The sequence below is a fragment of the Moschus berezovskii genome, chromosome 19 (genome assembly GCF_049115385.1).
Source record: "Moschus berezovskii isolate FMDL1 chromosome 19, NW_MosBer_1.0, whole genome shotgun sequence".
Taxonomy (NCBI): Eukaryota; Metazoa; Chordata; class Mammalia; order Artiodactyla; family Moschidae; genus Moschus; species Moschus berezovskii.
The window spans coordinates 73525012-73541648 of NC_142478.1; the positions used below are offsets into that span (position 1 = coordinate 73525012).

Below are 16637 nucleotides of genomic sequence, written 5' to 3' on the forward strand. Positions count from 1 at the left end.
TGCCTGAGGTGTGAACCTGGACACATGGGAAGACTGATCGCACCCGGGACGGACGTGGGCTAAGAGGATAGGGTTGGGGGGTGGAGCTGCTTGTCTCTGACGGTGCTGTCTCCCTCCTCCCAGCCCCGGGGGACGACGCCGGCTTTTTCACTCCTCCGCGGGTTTTCTTTAGTGTAAACCTTGTGGTTTGCATCAGGTCCTGGTCTGGGGGGTTCACTGTGCACAGTGGCCTCCCACGGCCTCGGTTTGGGGTGCATGAACTCCCCCTACTCTGATGAAAGGGGGTTCATGCCTGGTGGGGGGTGGTCACTGGACGCTTCTGCTCTTCCCCCAGGGACCAGCGGGGACTGGGAAGGAGAGGGGCAGGAAGGACCATACATGTGAACAGCCTGAAAGGTTTTTGGTTTTGGGCGTTAACTTTTAAACTCCTGCAGGTGTCTCTGGACCAGACAGCCGCCCCGGTGCTGGACGGCAGCAGCTTGGGGGTGAACACAGGCCAGTCCGTGGACAGGGGCAACAGCCAGACCTTCGGGAACTCGCAGAGCTTGGGGGAACAGGCCTTCCCCTCCGCAAACTCCAGCGATAGCAGGTGAGACTCAGGAAGACCACACTCGTCCTCCTGGGTGGTACAGACGCTCTGACCTCAGAGGCTGCAGAGGCTGGGGGTCTGGATCTCGGGCCCGAGTTCTAACTCGGCTACGAGTTATGTCTGGGAGCCCAGACCAGTCAGTCCTCACCGGCACCTTCCAGTGGGGCTGGTAGTCCGTGCCCTGCCCTCCTCACAGGCTCCTGTAGAGACACCATGGCATCAGGCGCTCTGCGGGAGCTGGGCTTGTCCAGCCTCTCGTCTGTCCAGACCCACGTCCCCACCAAGCCTGGTGGACGCTTCAGCTCCGGCTGTCCAGGGCACAGGAAAGGCACGCACGGTTCTGCTTCCTTGTTGTTCACGAGGGTAGAACAGCAGGTTCTCTTCTGCTTTTGGAAGAGGAACTGGGAGTGTCTAGGCTGGAGAAGGCCGGGACTGACACGAGTCACAGCGCCTGGCTGAGTTCCAGAGAACACACTCCATCTCACGGCCGTGAGCCCCAGGCGGCTGGTCCTGCCTGAGGGAACCAAGCTCTCTGCTTGTGTGATGATGTTCACACGACAGGGTGGCCTCTGTCCAAACGTTTGTCACGGGGACTCAGGCATCGGAAGGAAGTTAACTTCCAGGGTCTTTCTTTAAGGGCTTCTTTAACCCCTGAGGTTCTGAAATCTTCCGGTGGGTCCCAAACCCGTCAAGTAGGAAGAGGAGGCCAAGACAGGGGCACCCGGGAGGTGGGGTGGGGATTAAGGAGCTTTGGGATAAGCCCCAGCTTTGCTGTGACCCATGCCTTGTATGTCCCGTGCCCAGGGATCTGGGTTCAGGTGCTGAGTATTCAGCATCTTTATGATCCGTCATATCATCAAGGAAGAGCTCACGCAGCAGGTGATGGAAAGATCTGGGCACTGAGGGCAGGAAGACGGGATTCAAATGTGGACCCTTGATGCTTCCTGGCTCTTTGACCTTCACCAGTTCTTTTTTTTGGCTGTACCATGTGGCCTGTGGGATCTTGGTTCCCCAACCAGGGATTGAACCTGTGCCTCGTACATTGAAAGCTCGGAGTCTTAACTGCTGGACTGCCAGGGAAGTCCCCTTCACCAGCATCTTTCATGTGTCCAAGTTCAAAAGGGTGGCTGTTACTGTGTGTTTAGTATCACTGACCGTTTTGGACTTGGTGGGCGTCAGTCCATGCTCAGTATTTTATGCACGTTAACCTCCCAGCAACCCTGGAGGACAGGAACAGTGTCCTCCCCAGTTTTTAGATGGGGAAGCTGAGGCCAAGTAAAGCCAGAGGCCCCCCCACTGGTGGTGGTGACCGTGGGATTTTGGCCCCTGTGCTCTGACCACAGTACCTCGTGCTTCTGTGCATGCTAAGTCGCTTCAGTCATGTCCCACTCCTTGCGACCCCATGGACTGTAGCCCGCCAGGCTCCTCTCTGTCCATGGGGATTCTCCAGGCAAGGATGCTGGAGTGGGTTTCCATGCCCTCCTCCACGGGATCTCCCCAGCCCAGGGATCAAACCCTCATCTCCTGCAGCTCCCACACTGCAGGCAGATTCTCTACCGCTGAGGCACCAGGGAAGAAGGATGTGACGTGTGGGAGGCCCAGAGCTTCCCTCCAGGAAAATATCTTGGAAGTGGTCGGGCCTGACATAGATTGTTGAAAGGGGAGATGCTCGTTAAAGGAAGCAAGTTAGGACACAAAACCACTTTAAATTCTTTTTTTTTTTTAATAAATTTGTTTATTTTTAACTGGAGGGTAGTTGCTTTACAATGCTGTGCTGGTCTCTGCCCTGTAGCAGTGTGAGTCAGCCGTAGGTATACACATGTGCCCTCCCTCCGGGAGCTCCCTCCCTCCCCTCCCATCTCGATTGTCACAGAGCGCGGGGTTGAGCTTTCTGTGTTACACAGCACCTGCCCACTAGCTGACTAAACATTTTCACGTGGTACTGTGTATATTTCAGTGCTATTGTCCCAATTCACCCCACCCTCTGCTGCCCCCGCTGGGGCTGTAACTCTGTCCTGTAGGTCTGAGTCTCTGTTTCTGCCCCACAAATAGATTTATCAGATCAGCCCAGCCTGAGGGCAGCCATGATGTCGTATATGGTCCCTGGGGGACACGGGGACCCAAGGATGGGGTTTAAATACATTCATATACTTATTTGGAAAGGGCTTCCCTTGTGGCTCAGATGGAAAAGAATCTGCCTGCAGTGTCTGAGCCCTGGGTTGGGAAGATCTCCTGGAGAAGGAAATGGCAACCCACTCCAGTATTCCTGCCTGGATAATTCCACGGACAGAGGAGCCTGGCAGGCTACAGTAAACGGGGTCGCAGAGTTGGACATGACCGAGTGACTTACACACGCGCGCGCGCTTTGGAAGCAGGACAGCCCCTCTGACATAGCCCCAGGATGTAGCTGTCCACACTTTGCTCCAGTGTCTTCACTGCCCAGACCACCCTGGCTTCCAGCTCTGTGAGAAGAGGAGGGGGAAGGTCAAGACTCTTAGGGAGTTACTCTCCTCCTCTGTTTGCAGCTCTCAGCAACTGGCGGCCAGCTCTCTGACGTCTTCCTCCACCCTGGTGGAGATCCTGGAGGCCATGAAGCACCCCTCGTAAGTGGCTGAATGCAGGGGGTCAGAGGATCCCATGGCCCTGGGGTTTGGTGGGTTTATACCTGACTCCTCAACAACTGTGTGACCTTGGGCAAGTTATTGAGCTCTCTGAGCCCTGTTACCTTGTTTGTAGAGAGGGACCACAGTGGTTGAGTCACAGGTGTTCTCTGAAGGCCAGGTCTTGCCCTCTGCCTTCTCCTTCCCCTGTCATACCTTCTTGGGTCCTGTCACAGGGATTTCTCTGAGTCTGGGAAGAGTGGGGAGAGATTGCGCTGTGAGGGTCCTCACGTCAGTGGGGGAGTCTCCTCTTTTACCTTCTCTCCCTCCTTGTTGCCTCCTCGGAACGCAGGACAGGTGTCCAGCTGCTCCCTGAGCAGAAGGGCCTGTCGCCGAGCTGCTTCATCAGCGCGGAGGTGGTGCACTGGCTGGTGAACGCTGTGGAGGGGGTGCAGACGCAGGCCATGGCCGTCGACATCATGCAGGTGGGCCCACCGGGCGGGCGCGGGGCTGGCCGCCGAATCACAGGCCCATCTCGGTCTGAAAGGCTCTTCTGTACCCCACTCAAACATTAGGCAGGATCTGCCATGTGCACTGAAGTGTTCTGGGCAGAATCTACGCTTCTGACCCTCGGGGGGAGTCCCTGTGAAAAGTGCCCAGGCAAAGCCCTCCCCCTGCCTCAGCGCCTTCCTGGCTCCCTGCGCGTCCCAGAGCACCGGGCACAGCCGAGTGTGGTCTGTCTGCATCTCGTTCGTCCTCCGCCCTGACTGGGCCCCTTGAGAACAGGGCAGCCCCGACCGTGTGTTTCCACATCACCAGTGCCCGAGTATTGCTTGGCACGTGGTAGGCACTGAGCCAGCCCTTGCTGAATTTAATGACGTTGTTCAGAACTGGAATTAAACTCAAAAAGTAGGGGAGGGAAAGGCCAGTGCACACCGCCCTGTCCACACAGAGGACCCCATGGAGAATCAGTGACGTTTGATCATTATGTGTCTATATAATAAAATTATTAAAACCATACGTGAGAATTATATTACACTAACCATTTATTTCTGGATAGAGAGGAAGGGAGTGAGATATGGGAGAATCCATAGAGATTTTTAAGTTTAGTTTTCTTTGGCCACGCTGCATGGCTTGCGGGATCTTCAACAAAAATCTCTTAAGTCTGTATAGCAAAAAGTTGAATTAGTCGAAGGTGGCCGATGTTCTGACCTGAATTTTCTTTGTACTTGTCTGTGTGTCTGAAATACCTAATGACGCTATATTATGCGTTTGCATTTTATAATGTAATCTGTATCAGGCACAGCGTTTAACACAATGTAACCGATATAGCTGATGGGGAGGAGGGTGGGGTCCGAGGGCTGCCCCTCTGAGACGTCCCCCTGCAGGAATTTCAGAGTTTCGCTGACTCTCCTTCTAGAAAATGCTGGAAGAGCAGCTCATCACTCACGCCTCTGGCGAAGCCTGGCGGACCTTCATCTACGGCTTCTATTTCTACAAGATCGTGATGGACAGAGATCCTGAGCGAGGTGAGGCTGACCATTGCCTGCAAAGCAGGTATTTCCTGGCGATGCACCCCCTCAAACGACAGGGCTTCTCAGGCTCCTTGTGTGACGCTGTCCCCTCGGTTGATGGCCGTGTCAACCTCCCTGAGCATCTGTACTTACTTTGAGCATCACTGGAGGATAAACTAGTTTTTTAATTGAAATAGAGGTTATGTAACATGAAACTAACCATTTTATTTATTTTTGCCTTTTTTTTCTTGGTCATGCCACGTGCTTGTGGTATCTTGGTTCCCCAATCAAGGGTTGAACCTAGGACCACCACGGTGAGAGTGCCTCACCACTGGACCACTGGGGCATTTCCCCCAAACTCTGCATTTTAAAGGGACAGTTCAGTGGCACATAAGGCTCACAGTGTCACGTAGCCACCACCTCTGTCTAGTTCCATGACCTTTTCATCACCCTGAAGGGAAAGCCCATTCTCACGGGTGCTCCCTCCCAAACTCCGCCTCACCCAGGCCCTGCCCGGCAGTGGCTGTCTGTCTCTAAAGGCTGGCCCGTTCTGGACATTTCTACCCAAGTGGCTTCACGCCCTCCACGGCCTTTCATGGCTGGCTTCTTAGCACCGTGTTTTCAGATTCACTGCGTCAGGCGTGGATTGGTGAGAACACAGCACCCCCCATCCCGCCCTCCGCAGTGGCTGTGCAGCAGCCTACCACCTGGCACACGACGGCCGTGGATGACTTCACCAGCTTCCAGCGCAAGTGGTTTGAGGTGGCCTTCGTGGCGGAGGAGCTCCTGCACTCGGAGATCCCCGCCTTCCTGCTGCCCTGGCTGCCCAGCAGGCCAGCCTCCTACGCCAGCAGGCACAGCTCCTTCAGCCGCAGCTTTGGGGGCCGCAGCCAGGCCGCCGCGCTCTTGGGTAGGTGCCTGGGCCGGTGGGGCCCGGGGAGTGCTGGCAGGTAGCCGCCAGAGGGGCGATGTGGGAACCAGGGTTAGGGCCACCACGGCTGTCGCGCTGTGACTGTCAGTGTTGCGGGCTCCTGTGCAGCTTCCACAGGCTGAGTGGGACACGCGCATTACTGTCCCAACCAACCAGTAGGGCTCAGCAGTTGGCAGATCAGGGCCAGGTGCTAGTCCTGCACGGACTGGACAGACAGTGTGGTCACTTTGTTCAGGGGGTCAGGACACAGTGGGTGTGAGCGACTATTCTCTGCTGGTTTAACCCCTGTCAGAGGCTTTCCCCATACCGGAGCATCTCAGGACCTTAGAAGAGGAAGGGATCTCAGAGGTGGTCCATTCCAGGCACTCACTCTGAGCGTGGACCTCCCCTCTGCCATCCCCACTAAATGTGCTTAACCTTGGGGCATGTACCCCAGGACCCTTCCTTAAGGTGGGGTGAATACATGCGTATTGAATGGTGGTGACCTCTGATTTTGAGAACCAGACTGATGAAATGAGAGTTCTAGGCAAGGTGTTATGAGATTCCCCTCAAAGGCAGGTTGAAGAGACCCCGAAAACCCCCCAGAAGGAGGGGAACAAACAACACAGGCCGGACTCCAGTAAAATTCCTCTTTCTACTTGGTCAGCCTGGAAGTGCCCGGCTAACTCGAGTTCTTGCCTGGCTGGTGGAATGGAAACCTTGCTGGCTTCCAGATCTTCAGAGTCACTCAGAGCCGGCGTGGCCAGTGCCCTGTGTGAGCGGTAGGGGCAGGGCTCCACCCATCACCAAGGTCCCCCCAGGCATGGGTGCAGGGCCCGGTGTGTTGCACTTACTCCTCTGTTAGGGTTTCTGCTTCTGGGAAAAGCGTTATCATTTTGGTTCCTGACAGTTTCTTCAGGAATGTCCTGGGCATTAGAGGTTCAACAATTCTGGAACTAGGCAGAATCTTTCCTGTGTGCATGTTTTCTAGAGAAACACTCTTACTGTTTCAACAGCTTGCATGATTGTTAGAGTGGACTGCTGCCCATGGAGAAATGCCACTGGATTCGAGGGGGAGGGAGGAAATGGGGCCGATCAAAGTTTACAGAAGCCCCAGGCCTGGCCTCACCCAGAAAGACAGAGCGGAGCCCTGGTTTTTGTTTACTTCTGAGCCAGCTTCAGGCCTTTTGGTCAGGAACTCTACGTCTGACCCATCTCTAAAACACCCATCTTGGTTGAGAAGGATTTGTGAGCAGGAGCCCAGATCAGATGAGCTACTTTGGTGCTGACCTGGCGTCAGCGGGCAGCACCCAGTCATTGGGACAGGGCATTGCATATGTATGCTCATTCATGTCTGACTCTTTGCGACACCATGGACTGTAGCCCACTAGGCTCCTCTGTCCGTGGGGATTCTCCAGGCAAGAATATTGAAGTGGGTTGCCATCTTCTCCAGGGGGATCTTCCAAACGCAGGGACTGAACCTGTATCTCCTGCATTGAGGAGGGTTCTTTACCTCTAGGACCACTTGGGAAGCCTGGGACAGAGCGTTAGATTTCAGTTAGAGTTTCCATTTCTTGAGAAAAGATTATAGAACTATTGCCTTCCTGGGTTGAAACCAAAAAGCAATACCGTCTCCTCACTCTGGTCTAGGCTGCTTGGTCTCTGGAATCGGAAGATCTGGGGCTCAGCCTGGCTGAGGTTCTGACTCGGATCTTGGCCAGGGCAGTTCCCCTCCGTGGCTGCTGTTCCCTCATCTGTGGATCCGGGGTCAGATTAGATTAGAGGAGGCAAGCTGTGAACAAACAGGCCTCTTGGTTCATTTGTTTGCTTTATAGTAACTTTGCTTTTAGAGCACGTTTCAGTTCACAGCAAAATCGAGCAGAAAGTACAGTTTCCGTATACTCCCTGCCTCCCCCGCCATCGACATACCCCACTGAAGTGGAATGTTTGTTACAGTCGATGACCCTGCACCAGCACCGTTACCAGCCAGGCCCATGGTTTCTGCGCTGGGTGTTCTGTCTGTTACGGGCTTAGACAAATGTATAGTGATGTGCACTCACCGTTACGGGGCTTCCTGGGTGGCACTGGTGGTGAAGAACCCTCCTTCCAGTACAGGAGACACAGGAGACGCGGGTTCTGTCTTCGAGTCAGGAAGAGCCCCTGGAGGAGTTCCAGCGTTCGTGCCTGGAGAGCCCCATGGACAGAGGAGCCTGGCGGGCTATAGTCCACAGTCCATACGGTCGCAAAGAGTTGGGCATGGCCAAAGCAACTTAGCACAGCACAGCAGCACTCACCGTTACCATGTCACACAGAGCAGTCTCACTGCCCTAAAAGTTTGCCTGGTTTCATAAATAAAGTTTTATTGGAACGCAGTGTGCTCATTCATGTGGGTAGTGACTGGCTGCTTTTGCGCTCTTAGAGGCAGCATTGAGTAGTGAGAGCAGACACCTTATAGCTGCACAGCCTCAAATACTTACTTCCTGGACCCTCATGGAAAACCTCTGCCGAGCCCCGGACTAGACGATTTCCAGGGAGTGTCTGGACTGTGCAGTCTAGACTCGGCGGTTTGCCCCTCCTCCTCACCCCCTGCCTTCCTTTCCCTCCCCTGGCGCCCCCCTGACCTGCGCGCTGCCATAGCCGCCACCGTGCCGGAGCAGAGGACCGTGACCCTGGACGTGGACGTGAACAACCGCACGGACCGACTGGAGTGGTGCAGCTGCTACTACCACGGCAGCTTCTCCCTGAACGCGGCCTTCGAGATCAAGCTGCACTGGATGGCTGTGACCGCCGCCGTGCTGTTCGAGATGGTGAGCCCCCTGTGTGTGCTCGGGCCTGTGTAGGGATTCTCGTCCCTTAAACAACTGTTTTCAGGTCAGGCTCCCGTGACCTTCACCTGGACTGTTGCAGCAGCCTCTCTCAAAAAATGAAACATTGTGAAAAATTCAAACAGTGTAGATCAGGGGGTGTCTGAGCCTCTGGGCTACTGACATGTAGGACCGGTTGTTCTCTGTCAGGAGCAGGGGGCCTGGCCTGTGCACTGTAGGATGTTGAACGGCATCCTTGGCCTCTGCCCACAGTGGCACCCCCTCCTTTGTCAACCGAACATGTCTCCAGTTTTTGCTAGTGTCCCCAGGGCGGGGGGCATTGCCCCCAGTTGAGAATCCCTGGTGTAGAGCAAAAAGTAGCCCTCTCTCCCACCCTCCCCCATTCTCTGGAATGTCCATCTGCTGCCCTGACACTTTGCTGGCACTGTGGAGACGCTCTGTGCAGGTAGAGGCCCTGTCACTTTTTTTTTTAACATATAATTTTCTGAGAATTTCTTATCACCTATGTATCTTCTGTATAAATAAGTTGGCCTCTTTTTTTTTTTAATCGGTTTTACCTCGTTTTGGGTGGAAGGTTTTTAAAATAACGTTTGTTTCTTAAAAGTCAACATATGTGGGATTTCCCTGGCAGTCCAGTGGTTAAGACTCAGAACTTCCACTGCAACGGGGCTCGGGTTCGATCCCTGGTCCGGAAAGCTGAGATTCTGCGTGCTGCTTGGTACAGGAAAAAACAAGAAGTTGTGCATAACAGGAAGCTCTGTGTTCCTGCGCTTCCCACCAGGTCCAAGGTTGGCATCGCAAGGCAACCTCCTGTGGCTTTTTGTTGGTGCCGGTTCTGGAGGGGCCCTTTGCTCTGCCCAGTTACCTGTATGGCGACCCGCTCCGGGCCCAGCTGTTCATCCCGCTCAATGTCAGCTGCCTGCTCAAGGAGGGCAGCGAGCACCTGTTTGACAGTAAGAGACACCCCCTCCCGAGCGCTGTCACCCGCACAGAGCCCGCCCCTGCCCCCCGCCAGGGTTGCCTCCCGAGGCACCGGGAGGGAGCTCAGCTTTTCGTGGGTGGTGAAAAGAAGGGGCCTCTGGACAGGGGACCGGCGTTTAATCCTGGTCTCTTCACTGAGCGGCTGGCCAGCCCTGGACAAGTCACCTAATGTCTCTGAGCCTCACATGGCCTTGTTTCTAACGTGGGGTGGCCAGAGCTGCCTTGCCAGCTCAGGGGGACCCTTGTGTGGCCTGGAGAGCATGGTGGGCGGGGAGGGCGCGCTGCTGTTTGGGTTCTCCCCACGCCCTCCTCTCTCCGCTCAGCCTCCCTGGTCTGGGTGGCATAAGGTGAGCCTCACGGGAGGCTTGCATCTGCTGCTGCACCAGCAGGGCTGGAAAGGGGAGGCGCTGAAGCCGGGCGGGACACCGTGTGCTGCTGTGCGCGGCTGAGCTGCCTCAGCGCCTGGAGGGCTCCAGCCCGTGTCCCAAGGAGGCAGAGCAGGAGGAGGACGAAGGGCCCCGCTCCCAGCCCTCCCCCAGAACGGAGCCCACGGGGCCCACCCCGCGCGCTGCCCCACCCTCGCCCACCTGACTCCAGGGGCAGGTGTGGACAAATCGAGGGTGCGTTCCCACGGCGCGGACTTTCCGTCGCCAAGCGCACTGTGAGGAGCATATCGTTAGCTCCTGCAAAGCTTCCCAGAAGCTCCCAGATGACCTTTTTACAAGGAAAAGCTGGAGTCCCTGCTGGTGATCTGAGCCCTTTAGCTTCCTAGGTGTAGAAATTATCAGTGTGGAAAAAGAAACCTTTGAGGCAGAGGAGGTGCTTTTCCCCGAGTTCTCGTGAGTCTGTGGCGTGGTTGGTGGCAGAGAACCATTCTTCCCCCACCCGCACTGGGGTGCAAAGAGCTTTTGGTCTGAAGGTACATCTGTATGTTTTTTACATCTTGGAAGACATTTTTGTACAGACACATTTTAGGCAGTATTTGGGGATCCAGGCGAGCTGCATGACCCCTAGAGGCCATAGATCCCGTGATCCTTAGAGTTTATGACATTCCCCCCACGTTCTTGTTTCCTCTTGTGGCATGGCTGCGAAGGGACCATTTTCTGCAGTCCTGAAATGCCAGATGTTTATATCCCTGTCTGATGACTTTAAGCCAGGCACTGCCTCCTACTGCTGTTGTTAATATGTTGCGGAGAAGGCGAGATCTTCACCTGCACCATCCAAAGACTCTTCTGGGGTCTCCCACCTTCGCTGTAACTGGGCAGGAGTGCTCACAGGGCCGGCCCTGGAGGACATTGCTGTGTGAGCTGATGGTTTTCCCTGCCAGCTGTAACCCAGTCTGCAAGACCAGCATCCTCTGTTGGTTACCATGGTTACGGCTGAAAGAAAGGCATCCTAGTTGAAAGGAATAAGGACTTGAATCTGAAAATCGATTTTCTTGCTTCTGTGCCATCTCTCCTCCTGTCCTCTCCGCTTCTGATAAGAAGGAATTCAAAATGTTAAAAAAAACATGACAAGAACGTGCTGTGTCTTGTTTTTGCCAATTAAAGCCAAAGTCTGTTTTTTTGTTTTTTTTTTTTGCTCTTTGGTTACCCAGAATCCTCACATCTATCGTACATGTAAAATTCCAAAGAAGGAAAGAGCAGTCAAGCCCCTGCAGGCGCCCCTGGCCTCTGGGACGCCGTCTTGAGTGGTTGCTGCTCTAGCGCTCTGCACCTTGACCCCAAGAGCAGCCCCGGCCCGTGGCCTCTGCCGTGTGACAACTGCCTCAGCCCTGGCACCTCCTTGCCCTGCTTGTCTCCTCACACCAGCCAGGCCACAGCGTGAAGTGGGTGGTGGGGGCGGGCACCCATCTTCCCCACTCCACTCCCCTTCCCAGCTCATCACTTTTCCAAAAATCATTTTTATGTTAATTTTCTTCAGTTTCCCCACCCCTAAACTGGAAGATTGGTAAATCGTTTTCTCTCCTTGGAAGCTAATAGCATGCACTTAAAGCTTGTCCTTTGCTTGGATTTAATATCCTGCTCCTTTCTGCTTTTGGCACAGACTTCATTAGAATGAGTCTCATAGCAAGTTCTGGCAGCTCACGCTGGTCGCTGAGGACTCGTGTTCCTCCCCTCTCTAGACTTTGATGGAGCTTGGGGGCTGTCATTCTCTTTAGGACGTCCCTCCTTGGGGTGGAGGCCGGTCCTTCTGAAAGCTGGTGGCGTGGAAAAGCAGAGCTCGGGCTCAAGGCGGGAGAATTGCTAAGAGTAGTAAGGGATCATGGAAGCCAGGCCCAGGGATGATTGCAAACCTTGGAATAGCAACTCAGCATTTATTTTTTTCCTTTCAGGCTTTGAACCAGAAACATACTGGGACCGAATGCACCTTTTCCAGGAAGCCATTGCACACAGGTTTGTTCTTAGCAAGAAGGAAGCATGGGGAAGCCTCAGTGTTTGTCTCAAACAGTGAAGCTAGTCCATTCCCTTTCCTGGGAGACAGACCCAGTCCCCCAGGGACAGATTTACTGCATATCTCCGATGGGTCCCTCTGCCATGGTTCCAGAGATGTGCACCTCCTGTCCAGTTCCTGGAGCTGCAGTTTTTCAGGCCCGATTCCCTCTCATTCGTGTTGGTGGGAGAGCAGAGAGCCGTCTCCTCAGCCTCCACCCAGAGCCAAACTTGCCAGGAGATGAAAACGTGTAGAATTTTTCAGGACCCCCTTGACCCATGTTGAGAAGACAGTGAACACTTAACAAGCAATAGATACATTCAGTGTCTACTTACTGATACCCTCTGTGCGTACCAAGGAAGGCCTTTCCTAGGCTCAGGCCAGCCCAGCTCTGTCTCCAGAATGTCACTGGCTCAGGGGCCGGTGGCTGCCTTGTGTTAACCAGAGAAACTCAAAGCCTCCCGTGCTGCTTTTAGGGTCATATCACCTTGTTTAGGTGCCTTCAGCTGTCCCAGCCCCACGGTGCACACAGACACCCGCCGTGCACACAGGTGCACACACTCACACCCTGTACACATACACACACCATGCACACAGGCCTCACTGTGCACACCCCTTCCACTATGCATGCACACCCCCACACACCGTGAACACACATCCCCACTGTGCGCACACACCCCATGCACACACACTCACACCATGCACACACACGCCATGCACACAGGCCTCACTGTGCACACCCCTTCCACTATGCATGCACACCCCCACACACTGTGAACACGCATCCCCACTGTGCGCACACACCCCATGCACACACACTCACACCGTGCACACACACCATGCACACACACTCACACCGTGCACACACACACACCATGCACACAGGCCTCACTGCGCACACACCCCATGCACACACACTCACACCGTGCACACACACCATGCACACACACTCACACCGTGCACACACACACACCATGCACACAGGCCTCACTGCGCACACACCCCATGCACACACACTCACACCGTGCACACAGGCCTCACTGCACACCCCTTCCACTATGCATGCACACCCCCACACACCGTGAACACACATCCCCACTGTGCGCGCACACCCCATGCACACACACTCATACCATGCACACACACATAACTGTACACACACACCATGTACACAGGCCTCACTGTGCGCACACTCACACCATGCACACACACATAACTGTACACACACGCCATGCACACAGGCCTCACTGTGCACACCCCTTCCACTATGCATGCACACCCCCACACACTGTGAACACACATCCCCACTGTGCGCACACCCCATGCACACACACTCATACCATGCACGCACATATAACTGTACACACACCATGCACACAGGCCTCACTGTGCGCACACACCCCATGTGCACACACTCATACCATGCACGCACATATAACTGTACACACACCATGCACACAGGCCTCACTGTGCGCACACACCCCATGTGCACACACTCATACCATGCACGCACATATAACTGTACACACACCATGCACACAGGCCTCACTGTGCGCACACACCCCATGTGCACACACTCATACCATGCACGCACGTATAACTGTACACACACCATGCACACAGGCCTCACTGTGCGCACACACCCCATGTGCACACACTCATACCATGCACGCACATATAACTGTACACACACCATGCACACAGGCCTCACTGTGCGCACACACCCCATGTGCACACACTCATACCATGCACGCACATATAACTGTACACACACCATGCACACAGGCCTCACTGTGCGCACACACCCCATGTGCACACACTCATACCATGCACGCACGTATAACTGTACACACACCATGCACACAGGCCTCACTGTGCGCACACACCCCATGTGCACACACTCATACCATGCACGCACATATAACTGTACACACACCATGCACACAGGCCTCACTGTGCGCACACACCCCATGCGCACACACTCATACCATGCACACACATACCCCATCATGCACAGACACACCCCCACTGTACACACACCCCACAACCATAAGATGAAGTCCAGACCCTTCGGCCTCCTCCACCCAAACCGGCCCAGGCCTGCCTTCGATCTTCCTCTGCCCTTGTCTTTGATGCCTGCGAAAGCCTATGAAATGAGTGTTGGGGACCTGACCTCCTCCCAGGAGGAGGGTGTGCGATTCGGGGCAGTCGAGTGAAGAGGTTGGTGGGAAAGGACTTTGACGCGAGAAGCAGACAGGCCTGTTCACCTCTGCCGCGCCCACCCCTCCACCAAGCATCCGTCTGAGGAGTCGTGAGCTGCTCTGCCTTCATGTTCTCCCGGGCTTTTGGCAGGGTTCCCTGACATTCCTGTCACCCAGTAAGCCTCCAGGAGACAGTAGTTACTGTTAGGAAGACCCCAGCCGAGTTTGTCAGCAGGTCGTGCTGATCCACGCTGAGTAGATAGCCTTGATGGGAAAGTTGAGAGGAGGAAGGGAGAACTCCGGAGCCGTGTCCAGAGGTGCTAGAACCGGCCGATGGTGATGAGCTCACAGTGCAAGCAGCCAATCTGTTTCATCTACGCATCTGACTTCACTTATGCTTTAGCAAAGAGTTATCAGATGCCCGTGTGAGACCAGAAGCTTCTGCTGAGGATGCAGCAGCGCCTCCCCAGAGCTCAGTCCGGAGAGGAGACAGAACTGCCTGCTTTAGTGCTTCCTATGCACAGCCCGTGTCACATAAACCCCTCAGCTCAGGGCAGGGGCCACGCTCGCCAGCATGGCCTCCACAGCACTTAGCAGGCAGAGTTGTGATGAATGCGCTTTGTGGAAATAGAAAAATAGCAGGCACAGAACCAGCCATGGATGGAAAACAGTCCCTCCTGCCTGTTTCCAGAAGACAGTGAGGCAGGGCCCCGTGTGTTTCTCACCTTAAGGAAAATGACTCCAGTTACAGCATTTCTCAGCGCAAAGCCTTTACTGAGAACCACTGGGCACTTGGTGCGGGAGCGCAGACAGGAAGGGGAGTGAGGCCGCCACCGCAGCAGAGTGAAGACGAGGGCCTGCCCCGGGGAGCTGAGGATCTCGGGGGGTGGGGTGGTGGCGGGGAGAGGGATACAGGGCCAGTACGATGGACGATGGACGGGGTGGCTGGGGGATGAAGGCTGGAGGAAGGAGAGCCAGGCAGGTGAGGGGCTCTCAGCTCCCCAGGGGGGAAAAGGTGGCCGGGGCGGAGGGTGGGAAGCGCTGAGTATGGAGAGGAGCAGCAGGGACGTTCCACTGGGAGACTTTCCAGGTCCCCTCTCGTGTCAGCCACACTCCGGCCCAGGAGGTCCTCAGCAGCGTGTCTCCCTGACCTTCCTTTAGGTTTGGGTTTGTTCAAGATAAATATTCTGCGTCCGCTTTCAACTTCCCGGCTGAGAACAAGCCCCAGTACATCCATGTCACAGGTGAGGCACCCGGGCGCGGCGTGGATGGTGGGGCGGGATGGTGTGCGCGGGCTGGCCCGGGTTCCCCTGCCTCCCTCCCTGCTGGCGGCACCGCGACCCGGCCCTGTCCCCGCAGGGACGGTGTTCCTGCAGCTGCCCTACTCCAAGCGCAAGTTCTCGGGGCAGCCGCGGAGGCGCCGCAACTCCACCAGCTCCGCCAGCCAGACCCTGTTCTGCGAGGAGCGCGTGGGCTACAACTGGGCCTACAACACCATGCTCACCAAGACCTGGCGCTCCAGCGCCACCGGCGACGAGAGGTTCGCCGACCGGCTGCTGAAGGACTTCACGGACTTCTGTGGCAACCGTGACAACCGGCTGGTGGCCTTCTGGACCAGCTGCCTGGAGAAGATGCACGCCAGCGCCCCGTGATGGGCCAGGGGCTGGGAGCTGGTGTCCCACTGCCCGTGAGGCTCAGAGGGGGACAGGCAGGCAGGCTCGCGGGAGTGGGGGCTGTGGGGGTGCTTGTCCCCCACCAGCGTCCATCCTCTTCCCAGAGGGAAGCTGCAGGAGCTGCTGTGCCCCAGGAGCGGGTGCAGGGCGGCCCCGTGAGCACCCGCAGTCTGTCGGAGCAGGGTCTGCTGCTTCCTGCCCAGGAGGCTGCGCACAGGATGTATTATTTTGTGAAATAATGTACTATAGGCTCACACAGCTGTATATACCTGTACAGAGCAGAAGTAGGAATAAAGTGCCCCAGGCGGCATCTCGGTCCCCAGCCCAGTCCTCAGGGGCAGCTACCCACTCCTGGGCCGGGCGGTCATGCCCATCGCCAGGGCCCTGGAGGCTGATGACTTGGCCGCGGATGCTGGGGAGGACTCCAGAATCCCCCTGGGGTGTGTGGCTGTGAGTTCACTGAAAGTCATTGCTGAACTGAGAAGGGAAAGAAGGGCCTCCTGGCTCCCGCCCATGGGGAACAGGGTGGTGGTTCGAGGCTGGGAGTTCTGGAGACGTTTCTCAGCTCGGTGATTGCACCGGGGCAGGGGATGCACACAGCCCCCTGTACACCTGGGCTTCACCCGTCAGCCCCCCGGATGTAGAAATGAGCCGGGGTGAGGAACCACACGGGGGTGGGATGCGGAAAATGTGGCGGGGAAGGAAATGCAGCCCGTTACTGAAGCATCAGGAATTTAGCCAGCGGGGCTTCAGAGCAGAAGAGGCCGCCTTAGTGCCAGCTGTTGTTCCTCAAGGCTCCTGTGCCCAGGAGCGCCTTAAATTGCAGGCTCCACAGCCTCCCTTGGAGATTCTGATTTGGGGGCTCTGGACTCTGCTGTAAATGATGCTCAAGTGACCCGGCTCTCGGTGGT

At 55.7% G+C, this 16637-nt stretch overlaps 1 protein-coding gene across 3 annotated transcripts in view; it reads left to right on the forward strand.

The window, feature by feature from the left end:
- DEPDC5 (DEP domain containing 5, GATOR1 subcomplex subunit) overlaps nt 1–16036 on the forward strand; it is a 73686-nt gene extending 57650 nt beyond the window's left edge. For all 3 annotated transcript variants that reach the window (XM_055404817.2, XM_055404818.2, XM_055404819.2), the window contains 10 exons: nt 435–589; nt 3115–3192; nt 3542–3674; nt 4610–4718; nt 5389–5613; nt 8251–8420; nt 9220–9391; nt 11755–11815; nt 15215–15297; nt 15413–16036. In XM_055404817.2, coding sequence (XP_055260792.2) covers nt 435–589; nt 3115–3192; nt 3542–3674; nt 4610–4718; nt 5389–5613; nt 8251–8420; nt 9220–9391; nt 11755–11815; nt 15215–15297; nt 15413–15705 — 1479 coding nt within the window. In that variant the 3' untranslated portion in view covers nt 15706–16036. The remainder of the gene's footprint in view (nt 1–434; nt 590–3114; nt 3193–3541; nt 3675–4609; nt 4719–5388; nt 5614–8250; nt 8421–9219; nt 9392–11754; nt 11816–15214; nt 15298–15412) is intronic.
- The last annotated feature ends 601 nt before the right edge of the window (nt 16037–16637 follow it).